Genomic DNA, 12781 nt, shown 5'->3' on the forward strand with positions numbered 1-12781 from the left:
ATATTGCGGAGAAGAGATCCGCTGGAGCATGTTCTTTGGTCCAACTCCCGCAATACCGAAAACTATTGAGGGGAGCGGAGATGTTAGGAATGATCTTACTTTGTATCTAATGAATGGAATAACAGCCCCTGTCATGACTAGCATTATGCGAAGACTATCATGTGGAGGTCTGTCGGTTGTAAACAGCCATGACCATTCCAACCAGCTAGTGGTGATAACATCAGCTCTTGATGGAGGAGAAGGTTGGACTCTCCTAAAAAGGAAATGTATGTGAGTCATTCTATCATATAATCTTCCCAAATATAGTAGTACTCAAAAGCCACGCTGATAGTTCATGAGGAGATGTCATAGTGGGCATTGCCTTTCTCCCAACAACCCAGAGATGGGACGACTCTTTGTTATGTCTTGCTAGAATTGACAAAACGTTTTATAAAAATACAAATGTGAATAGGTTATGAATAATTAGCAAAGTATAGAAGAGAATCAAATTGAAGAATAATGGGATCCAAAAAATTACAATAGGTACAAAAAAGGCAAGAAATAATGGAGTATGTGGCACCACAAGTTGCTGCAAAGACATGGATGGCTCATTTTGTGGAGAAAAAAATGTGGCTAATTCCGATCTCAAAGCAGCAGGTTGATGCATGGTCGACGCTATCATTTCGGTGCAAATGGCCGGCTGGCAATTCTTAGTTCGCCCTGGAGCAGATGCGCCTGACCTGACCCTGTGGGAAAATCAAGGGGCTGATGTTCCCCATCTTCACCATGGCTGCGGCAAAGGCGTTGTTGAACGCATCCTGGTTAGATGCGAAGCCGTCAATGATGTCTTCGGTGGCACCGCCGGCAAGGGTGTAGAGCACCTGGTCGGAGTGTAGGAGCCCCTTATTAAGCTTGAGGTTGACGAAGTAGGCGTTGTCGAACATGTCCGGGGTCGTATCGTCCAATGGGGCCAAGTTGCTGTCGCCAGAGCCGGTTAGCTGAGGGCAGGTGGCCTTGCGCGACGTCGCCAAGGCCGGGTCAATGTTCTCCTCGCTGTAGAGCCTGGTCCTGAAGTTCTTGCACTGCGCCCGCCCTATGGTGTGCGCACCAGAGAGGGCGACCATATCGGTGTGGTTGAGCCCCTTGGCGGCGAAGCGGGTGATGAGGTCGGTGACGCTAAGTGATGGGGCAGGCAGGTCACGGTTGGCCAGTGTCTCGCTAGCCGTGTCGGAGTCCCTCCTCCCCAGAGAGACTGTCCATGACGGCCCTCCTACCTACACAAGTGAAGCCGATGAGTACTAACCTCAGTTCAAAACCGTGACACGCATGCAAACAGATTATTAATTAAAAAGGGGTTGAAAGATCATGTTAGTTCTTACCGCGACGACGGAATCGCGAGCGGCGACGGCGAGGATGTCGGCGCAGGAGACGGTGCGCTTGCACGCCTGCTCCACATTCGACTTGATTTGGTCGATGACGTCGAAGCCTCGCAGCGATCCCACGTTCCCGAACGCGTTCCGCTCGTTGCCAGCCAGCAGAACGGACGCGTCGCAGCCCTGCTTGTACGTAGCCAGGCACGGTTAACCGCTGGTGTTCAGCAAATGAAATCGATCCAAACAATAACAAGTAGTGTGTGAAGGACTTGCTTGGACAAAGCAGTCATGGAAGTGCAGCCGGAGCAGCGACGCAGCCATGCGGGGGTCGCTGCTCACGGCGGCCACCACACCGTTCTTGATGGTGGCCAGCGCCCCGGGGCACGACGCGTCGTAGAACGTCGGGGACATCTGCGCCGACGCCACCGCAGCCAGGCACAGGAGCAACACCACTGACAGAGATGAAGACGCCATCACAACTACCTGCGTGTTGGTCGCTATAGGCCGGAGAGCTATTTACTTTTGTGGTGGATGCGGATGTAATGGCCTGCATTTCATGCAGATATATATAGCTATTCCTAGGATTTTTGTGGCGTTCCATCTACTGCTAGGCGCTAGCTGTTTGATCTACATCGTGCACGGATGTATTTTGCATAGAGGCAAATTAATTAGAGTAGACATGTTTTGCTAAGTACGTGCACGGATCGATGTATCATGCATAGATGGCACTCAAGTCAACGAAATTCAGAAACTATATAGTCATTTTCTTTTCTTTTTTTGTGGGGAAAAATATTCCACATTATTTTGAGGTATAGCTTTGTTCCAGGTCAACTTCTCTATATTATTTTTTCAAAAAAATAAAAACTTCCCTATATTATTATTTGACCAAGTGTTGCATAATGTACTATGCGTCGTGCGTGCACGGGCGTGTATGTCATGCATACAGCGCACGGTCATAGCAGACCTGGAATCGAATATCCAACGTCGCTTCAACGTCTTAGACTACGGCAACATACGCGTCATTCTACATTCGATGTATCCGATGATCTTTGTTGGAGTCTCAACGAGGGTAGCAAGAGAGAGATCGTGTAACACTTCCTTGATTATTGATTGGGGTTACACAGAGTATTTGACAAAAAACTATCACATTAGGGGTTGCCGTCCCACAGAACTATCACATTCAAAAACGTGACTGATAACTATCAATTTTTTTAATTTTGTAACTTAAAACTATCACTTTTGAACAGGGCCGGTCCTGAGAATTTAGGGGCCCGGGGCGAGAATAAAAATTAGGGGCCCTTACTATATATTGTTTGGCTGGGCTATGGTGCTCTTAAGATAATCATTATGGTGATTATAGGAAAATACATAATAAATGCGCATATATATTACCTACATGAAATATTGCCAACAAACATCATAAAAAGTCCGCCTCACAAGTTTTTTAATGATACATACAAAAGCAATATATTTATATGAAATAGTTTATACACAGTGCTATGAATAAGTTTAGACGATTTAAACGCGTTTATGACAGACGGGGCCCACCCATCAGGGCTGACGTGGCGACAAAGTTAGACCCGTTTGTTTTGACCGTCAAGTTGGCCGTTATGACAAGTGGGGCCCACACGTCATCGTCAATCTTCCTCCTCCTCCTCCTCCCGTCTCTCTCAGGCATTTCATCAAGCACCTTCTGTGCATCTAAGGGAAAGAGGCGATGGAAGCGAGGTCGCGTTGGAGGTGGCGAGCATGCTCGGCGCCACCGTGTCTGGGCTATAGGTGTGCGACGGCAGCATGCTGCCGCTGGCTGAGGACCTCCTCCTCGCGCCCCGGTAACGGCAACAGCATGCAGCGGCGCCGACCCGATATTGCATGCAGACGGTAGCTGGCAAGCTTGCACCTGCTCCGGGCGCGCGCGGTCGCGAATGTCCGCGGCGCTGGCCAGCGGCGAGGCGCTCGGCCATGAGGACGGAGGGGTTCGTGGAGGCGGAGGCGCTAGACGGAGGAAAGCACGCGCGCGCCGGTGCACAGCAGCAGGAGGACCAAAGCAGGGGCAACAGTGAAAAAGCCAGCATGCGACGGGAAGTAGCTTGAGGGCTCGCCGGAGTTTCTGTCGAGGCAGGGGCGCGAGGCACACAGGTGCCATGGCTGCACGAGCTCGCGTCTAAGGGAGAGGACGGGCAGCTCAGGCGCTGCGGCGGTGCGTGGTTTTGGCGCACGCCTGCGTGGTAGAGGGGGCGGTGTGGCTCGGTCCTGGGGTCAGGGATGGCAGCTGGATGAGCACGCTCACGTCCGTCGTCGGCCGGAGTTCACCGGCTTTCCTCCATGCACATAAGATGTTTGTTGAAATACCAAAGAGAGAGAGAGAGGAGGAGGAGGAGGAGGAAGAAGAAGATTGATGTGGGCCCCACTTGTCATAACGGTCAACACTAATGGTCAAAACAAACATAGTTGACTTTGCCGCCATGTCAGCCCTGGTGAGTGGGTCCCGCATGTCATAAATGTGTTTAAATCGTCTAAACTTGCCATTTTTCAAAAGTGGTAGTTTTTAGTCACAAAATTAGAATTTTTTGGTAGTTGTCAGTCACTTTTTTGAATGTGGTAGTTTTGTGGGACGGTAACCCCTAATGTGGTAGTTTTTTGTCAAATACTCGATTACACAAGTACATATATATTGGCTGTTACAACAGAATTACACTAGTCTAGCCTAAGGAATAGGACCACTACAGAAGCACGTTCGCTAACACCCCGCCGCAGTCATGTCGTCGATGCCTGAGGAGACACAGAGACTGGACCTGAAGTGCTGGAAAACGAATGTCGGCAAACCCTTCGTCATGATATCGGTTAGCTGTTGAGCTGTTGGAACATGTACAACACGGAACTCGCCAAGGGCCCACCTTTTCCCGGATGAAATGAATGTCAAGCTCTATGTGCTTCGTCCTCCGATGATGAACCGGATTAATAGACATGTACATGGCTGATACATTATTGCAGAAGATGACTATGGCCTTCGATTGAGAGACGGAGAGCTCACCAAGCAGCTGCCTCAACCATACACAATCAGCGACCACATTCGCCAGGGCGCGGTATTCTGCTTCTGCACTGGATCGAGAGACGATGACTTGTCACTTTTGGAGGACCAGCTGACGATCGTGTCACCAAGATACACGCAGTAACCAGAGGTAGACCGGCGAGTGTCAGGGCACCCAACCCAGTCCGCATCCGAATACGCGATGATGTATGTCGATGAAGATGCTAGAAGAAGAAGAAGACCATGCTGGAGCGTGCCGCGGACATACCGTAGAATACGCTTGATGAGGGCGCGGTGACTGTCCCGCGGGTCATGCATGTGAAGGCAAGCTTGTTGCACCGCATACGCCAGATCCGGACGCGTCATTGTGAGATATTGCAAGCCCCCGGTAAGGCTGCGACACTCTGACAGGTCGGACACGGGAGCGCCGGCGGCAGCGGCGACCTTTGGGGCCATGTCCACTGGTGTTGAGGCAGCATGGCATTGGGACATGCCGGCGCGGCGAAGAAGCTCCTCGGCATACTGGGCCTGGTTGAGGAAGAACCCCCGTGTTGTACGTTGCATGCGGATGCCGAGGAAGTAGTGAAGATCGCCCATATCTGTCATGGCAAACTCCTGTTGTAGCTTGTCGACGATGGAGCGAAGAAGGGGCGTTGGGGATGCCGCAAGTACGATATCATCAACATACAGAAGAAGATGGGTGATGACCCATAAGTGTAGGCGATCTATCGTAGCCTTTTTGATAAGTAAGAGTGTCGAACCCAACGAGGAGCAGAAGGAAATGATAAGCAGTTTTCAGTAAGGTATTCTTTGCAAGCACTGAAATTATCGGTAACAGATAGTTTTGTGATAAGGTAATTTGTAACGAGTAGCAAGTAATAAAAGTAAATAAGATGCATCAAGATGGCCCAATCCTTTTTGTAGCAAAGGACAAGCCTGGACAAACTCTTATATGAAGTAAAGCGCTCCCGAGGACACATGGGAATTATCGTCAAGCTAGTTTTCATCACGATCATATGATTCACGTTCGGTACTTTGATAATTTGATATGTGGATGGACCGGTGCTTGGCTGTTGTCCTTACTTGGACAAGCATCCCACTTATGATTAACCCTCATTGCAAGCATCTGCAACTACAATAGAAGTATTAAGGTAAACCTAACCATAGCATGAAATGTATGGATCCAAAGCAGCCCCTTACGAAGCAACGCATAAACTAGGGTTTAAACTTTTGTCACTCTAGCAATCCATCATCTACTTATTACTTCCCAATGCCTCCCTCTAGGCCCAAACAATGGTGAAGTGTCATGTAGTCGATGTTCACATGACACCACTAGAGGGATGACAACATACATCTCGTCAAAATATCGAACGAATACCAAATTCACATGACTACTAATAGCAAGACTTCTCTCATGTCCTCAGGAACAAACGTAACTACTCACAAAGCATATTCATGTTCATAATCAGAAGGGTATTAATATGCATAATAGATCTCAACATATGATCTTCCACCAAGTAAACCAACTAGCATCAACTACAAGGAGTAATCAACACTACTAGCAACCCACAGGTACCAATCTAAGGTTTGGATACAAAGTTTGGGTACAAAAAATGAACTAGGGTTTGAGATGAGATGGTGCTGGTGAAGATGTTGATGGAGATTGACTCCCTCACGATGAGAGGATCGTTGGTGATGACGATGGTGATGATTTCCCCCAGCCGGAGGGAAGTGTCCCCGGCAGAACAGCTCTGCCGGAGCCCTAGATTGGTTCCGCCAAGGTTCCGCCTCGTGGCGGCGGAGTTTCGTCCCGAAAGCTTGCTTATTATTTTTTTATCAGACGAAAGATCTCATATAGCAGAAGATGAGCATCGAAGGGCCATCGGGGGCCCACGAGGCAGGGGCGCGCCCAGGGGGTAGGGCGCGCCCCCACCCTCGTGGCCAGGGTGTGGGCCCCCTCTGCTATTTTCTTCGCTCAGTATTTTTTATTATTTCCGAAAATAACTTCCGTTGAGTTTTAGTACTTTTGGAGTTGTGCGGAATACATATCTAATATTTGCTCCTTTTCCAGCCCAGAATTTCAGCTGTCGGCATTCTCCCTCTTTATGTAAACCTTGCAAAATAAGATAGAATAGACATAAGTATTGTGACATAATGTGTAATAACAACCCATAATGCAATAAATATCGATATAAAAACATGATGCAAAATGGACGTATCAACTCCCCCAAGCTTAGACCTCGCTTGTCCTCAAGCGAAAGCCGAAATCGAAAAATATGTCCACATGTTTAGAAATAGATGCGCCGATAAAAATAAAATACAGACATGAGGGCATCATGATCATTCTTAGAATAGCAACATATATATATATATATATATATATATATATATATATATATATATATATATAGGGTCGCGCTATTCGTCACTCTGGGTGAGGAATAGTTATTCTTCACCCCTCTATTTTACCATCAATGCATCGTAATTTTATGTTCCGTAAGTTTTGTCTTATTTCCGACGCAAAAAGGAACCATAAGAAAATATATAATCGCCGTAAAAAATATTTTATGTTATGTAAAATTACAAACCTAAAAATATAGTCTAAAATACACATAAACTGCAAATTTTCTTGTCTTATGACCTATATTTTTATTTTCTGATGTTAAATTTTACGTAGTGAATCAATAGAAATGTAACTATTTGAATTCGAAACGTAATTTAATTATGAGATAATCGTAAAATTACCTCGGGTGAACAATAACTTATTATGCACCCTGGGTGATGAATACTAACACTATATTATATATATAGTGTTACTATTCATCACACAGGGTGCATAATAAGTTATATATATATATATAGTGTTACTATTCATCACCCAGAGTGCATAATAACACTATATAATTAAATATATATATATAGTGTTACTATTCATCACCCAGGGTGCATAATAACACTATATAATTAAATATATATATAGTGTTATTATTCATCGCCCAGGGTGCATAATAAGTTATTGTTCACCCGAGGTAATCTTACGATCATCGCACCCTGGGTGATGAATAGTAACACTATATACTTACGATCATCTCATAATTAAATTACGTTTCGAATTCAAATAGTTACATTCCTATTGATTCACTACGTAAAATTTGACATAAGAAAATAAAAATATAAATCATAAGACAAGAAAATTTATAGTTTATGTGTATTTTAAACTATATTTTTACGTTTGTAATTTTACATAATATAAAATATTTTTTACGGCAATTATAAATTTTCTTACGGTCACTTTTTACGTTGGAAATAAGACAAAACTTACGAAACATAAAATTACGGTGCATTGATCGTAAAAAGAGGAGGATGAACAATAATTATTCCTCACCCAGGTGACAAATAGCGCGACCCTATATATATATATATAGGAAAATGGTTGTGTACTCCTGGGAGTACGTACTCCCGCTTCTCATATACCACATAGATGAATCTTTTATACCACTTTATTATTTTTAATATACTTCATTAGTAATTATTAGATACCCCAAAATGAGTTTCATGAAAAAAATTATGTGAGTCTACATGTTTTTAAATGTTTACATATATACTGATCTGTTTGTACGTGAAAAAGGTATATTACAAAAAGTACATCGCAGATGATATTTTTTCAACAAAACTCGTATTGGGGTATTTTAAAATATTTAATGAAGTATATTGAGAATAATAAAGAGGTATAATTAATACATATATGAGGTATATTGAGAATGGGAGTACATACTCCCAGGAGTACAGAAGAGGAGTCATATATATATATATATATATATATATATATATATATATATATATATATATATATATATATATATATAAAGAGAGAGAGAAAGTCTATTAGTAACCCAACCCTGGGTGAAGAATTACCTATTCTCCACCCCGGACGGACGACCCAGCCACACTCGCATGCAACCTGGCTCTTGGTGAGGTAATTTATTTGCTCAAAAGAAAAGCCAAGATAATTTATTTTTACCTAGCAACTTCTTAGCTAGCCCACTCCCCGCAGTTTCTGGAATATTGGGAGAGGAAGCGCCGAGCGGCGGGTGGTTTCAGCGGCGAGCCGCCGCGGGTGGAGTCGGATGCGTGCGACGCCGGGGGTGGCCCCGTTTGCCGGTGGCAGCGTCGAGGCGAGTAGTATTTCGCGGCGTTTGGCAACCTCTTCGACCGACGGGCGCGCCACGACCCACCTCCATCCCTCGCTCCCTTCGTCGCCCGGGCGATGACCAGACTTCCGTTCCCAGTTCCCGACCCCAAGCTCCTGCACTGGCCTCTCGTCGCCGCGCCGCGCCGGACTCGACCCCTCCTTTCTTTTTGATATGCACGACAGCAGGATGACCCCGATTGGAGTGAGGCTCGCGAGAAGCGGCCCCCTTCCCACGACTGGTTCATAGCGCTGACGAGGTGGACGTTGTCGCTGTCAATCCTCCGGCGAGCTCCGCGTAAGATGCCCAGGCTCCATGGCTTCGTCTCCTACATGGTACCAAGCCATTCCCAGGTTTTTTCGCTTTCTCTCTCCCTCTGTAGGCGTTGTCATGCGTGCGTGTGTGTTCTTATTAGTCATTTTGCTACTGATGCTTAGATTAATTAGCATATTATGCAGGACAAGTATTGTGCTGGAAGCTCCATTAGTAATGTGATAAAGACAGGAGTCAATTTACATCTCTGACCATCTTAGATCTTGCCTTACTAGCTAGATTTATGATTTGGATTTGCTCTGTGTATAAGTTTATTCTCATTCAGGAATCAGCTAATGTACCACAATAGCATTTCTGTCATTCTAATTCCCGAAAGTATTTTAGAAATCCCATATTATTAATTGCTGATTGGATGGTTGCAAACCTAGATTTTCCCTTTTTTTTAAATGCCATGTAATGTTTCTTTAGGGTTTATAAACATATCTTGGTCTAAATCTGCATTTGTAAATTTGGTTTCTTCATTTCTGTTAGCTTGATTGATCTGCATTCCATGTCATACAAAACAATAACCTTCTCTTCTTTATTTTGTGATTTTAAAAATTGTTATTTCGTTGGTTTAAGGAACCCTTGGAACTCTCCATGATGGATGACCAGATGTTTATTTTCCCTTGCTTGCCATCATGCCATGATTCTTGGCCTTGATATTTTCAAATCAAATCATGATCCGGGGGAATCAATTAAGGGTGCATGTACTTCATCTTCTTGTGATTGTGCAGATGATGGCCATTTAGCCATTTATATATATAGTAACTCTATTAATAAGTAATAACGCACCCTGGTCGATCGACCGAGTCAGATTTCTCTTTGGTCTAATCCAATCAACGTGTTGTGCCTCTCCACGCATGAGGTAAAATCTTTTAGGTGCTAACGTAAGTCGTTTGCAAAAAAAAGCTTTATGTTCGTGGTAGCTATAGCCCGCTTTCTCGAGCTCGTCGTTTCCTATTCTAATCATGGTGGCCGATTCCCTAAAAAATCATGGCGGCATGCGGTTTTCGACGGCGACTAACTTGGGCGTGGTGGCCGACATCTAAGTGACCGGCGGATGGGCCGGATGGCATGGTGGTCGGAAGAAAGGCTGGGTGGATTGGGGAGCAGCGGTGGACCATGGTGGGGTTGTGACGACGTGGTGCTCGGCAGAAATGTCGACAAGGCGTGTGGGTTGTGGCCTCAGTGTTGGGCAAAGCGGCTTGTGGTAGCCTGTTGGCCGCGGGAACGGTGTAGGCTCCTCACGGCGCTGCTTCAAATGTGAGCGATTTGTGTTGCTTGCTCCACTATGCGCTAGTGATTTTAATCCAAATCTCTTCAACGACCCATGAAGAACCTGTTGAACATGCTAATTGAATACGAGCCAACCCGTGAAGATGCAAATTGCTATTAGCATAACTAATTTGTTTTGTTGAATTTGTTTAGAGGGTGAATCACAGCGGCGCCGAGCAGATGTCGAATTTTATTTTTCTGTCTTTGAACAGACGTCCTATTTGACTTGTTTTCAGTGCACATATATTGTTTCATCAATTAGTAATGCAAATTAGCTGCTACTTCATTTTTCTTGTCTGTATTTTCTTTGCAATCAGTAAGGAACTCAAAGACTGATGTGCATTTGCTCACTGCATTCTTCTCCATATTATTTCTGTACATCTTAGGATAGATTATGATAGCTGTAGCAACAATGGCTTAACCTTTAGTATATAGTTGAAATCTTGCACATATCTCTCTTGATTTATTTATCTTGTCTGCTGTCCTGCACCAATACTTGATGAAAGAAAATATCATAGTAAAATTTGACAGCTATAACTTTCCAGAAACTTATAGTTTCTGTATACCAAGGTTTTCTTCCAGTGATTCAATCCTTGTTCAAGTGCTGACATACATAAACTTAAACGTCCAAAAAATGTGTGCAAATGTTTATCTCTGTAAATATAACAAGCTTTTACAGTCAGGAGTAAATTTACAAACGCTGGTCTGAATTCCGAACATTCTAATACCATCTTGGCATCTTCCACACATAAAAATATGGTGTGCAGCAGCACCGTATAAATAGGTTTCTCTAGTTTCTTCAGGTGGTTTCGACTACTCCCTCCGTTCCTTTATATACGTTGTATTTCTTTTTTGATAAAATTCCACAATGTAAAGTGCATTTCTTCCAATTCCTCAAAAATCTGTTTTTAGCCCTCTAGTAAAAAGGAAAGTATCTTTTCCCCGATTGCATGTATCTCTTCTTGTAAAGAGATAAAGGAAAGTATCTCTCTCCTGATTGTGCATATATCTTACTTTCCTAGCTTAAATGATTTACTTGCCACTGATAAATGATTTAGTCAAGGTTAATTTTGTCCTAACTTGTGTATAATTGTGTGCCTTGGTCACCGTGCTGAAAATTATACACCTTACATAAAGGAATGGAGGGAGTATCATAGAAAGGTTTGTGCAAGACTCATGCTAGGTCCGATTAGATGGTGAAAAATCACTGTTGGATCTTAGAACTCTCTTTACTTTCAGCATTCTTAGGTAGGAGCGCAGCTGATGGATTATGGAGAGTACCTTTGAAACTAATGTTCATCTTTTCAGCTTATAGTTGTCCATGTTTACATTTTGTATCTAACGAGTAGCTGCAATGATACTAGTACATGTAACAATTTTCCAAGTACTAGAACTTTTTCAGTAATCGTTACAGAAACATTAGGGTCATTCAGATGAGGATGGCGCAAAGGCTGAATGGAAGTACATCTTTGCAGAAATTGTAGGTTCATTCAGATGGGGATTTTGCATCCTCTTAGTATTTGAAATGCAAAGGTCTGAGTTTGGCCAAAAGAACACCAATGTCCATCTCAAGATTGACTGGAGATTGTTTTGCTACAGAAAGATAGTTTTCTCTACAGATATTGATTTTTTTTAGAAGATACTTTGTCAAGCAGTATACTGATTTTTTTTTTATTTATGTGTGTTGAACTCACATCGCCTTTGTTCATTGTAAGAAGACCTAGTTAATTTATCCAAGTGCTTTTTGAGTAGTTATGCCGTGGTGTAATGAACCATTTCAGTAATTCTTATGTCTTGCAATAATACCCAGGAATCATTTTGTGTGTGATCTAGAGCTAATGAGGTGAAACACGCGAAGATAATCTAGTAGATAATTGTTGTGCAATACATTGGAGTAAATGCAGAGAAGAAATCCAGAACCAAGAAGTCAACATCAGTTTTCTCAGATAAACACTTAAAATCACAGTTATTGACCAGACTAGCACAATATTCTGAAAACACATACAAATTACAAGAACAAACTACCACTCATACCTCTACAAGGAAATTTTATAAGCATGATTTTATAGACAAAATAACTCATATGATGAATGCATTGCACACTAATCAAGTGGGGTACTAATATAGGAACACGTCACTGTAAGTCACCAAAGCTTCCGTTGCTCACTCCGTAAGATTACGACATCATCGTTTGATTTCTACACTACCACTTTGATGCGACATGTAGGTTGCTTACATGCACGATGTAAATTATTCGCATGCATGAGGTAATATTACATTAATCCCCTTTGCTTTACGGAACAGAGATTGGTTCCTTGGTTTAGGCTGTAATATTACCTCTAGTCCTTCTGTTTCTTACGATCTTGGAGGTATAGCCGTGAGAGATGGGCTGGGGTGAGGAATAAGAATTCCTCACCCAGGGTGATGAATAGCTATATATAGGGTCGCGCTATTCGTCACCCTGGGTGAGGAATAGTTATTCTTCACCCCCCCCCTCTATTTTACCATCAATTCACCGTAATTTTACGTTCCATAAGTTTTGTCTTATTTCCGACGCAAAAAGAGACCGTAAGAAAATATATAATCGCCGTAAAAAATATTTTATGTTATGTAAAATT

General features: G+C 43.4%; 1 protein-coding gene across 1 annotated transcript; it reads right to left on the minus strand.

Annotated features, from left to right (window-relative positions):
* Positions 1 to 377: 377 nt before the first annotated feature.
* LOC119298577 (peroxidase 2-like) lies at positions 378 to 1871 on the minus strand. The gene is made up of 3 exons (XM_037575928.1): positions 1626 to 1871; positions 1359 to 1535; positions 378 to 1253 (listed from the first exon to the last, which is right to left on the minus strand). Exons 1-3 carry the CDS (start codon positions 1824 to 1826, stop codon positions 690 to 692), a joined length of 942 nt encoding a protein of 313 aa, XP_037431825.1. The 5' UTR covers positions 1827 to 1871; the 3' UTR covers positions 378 to 689.
* Between the last annotated feature and the right edge of the window lie 10910 nt (positions 1872 to 12781).

This window comes from Triticum dicoccoides, chromosome 5A, assembly GCF_002162155.2.
Source record: "Triticum dicoccoides isolate Atlit2015 ecotype Zavitan chromosome 5A, WEW_v2.0, whole genome shotgun sequence".
NCBI lineage: Eukaryota > Viridiplantae > Streptophyta > Magnoliopsida > Poales > Poaceae > Triticum > Triticum dicoccoides.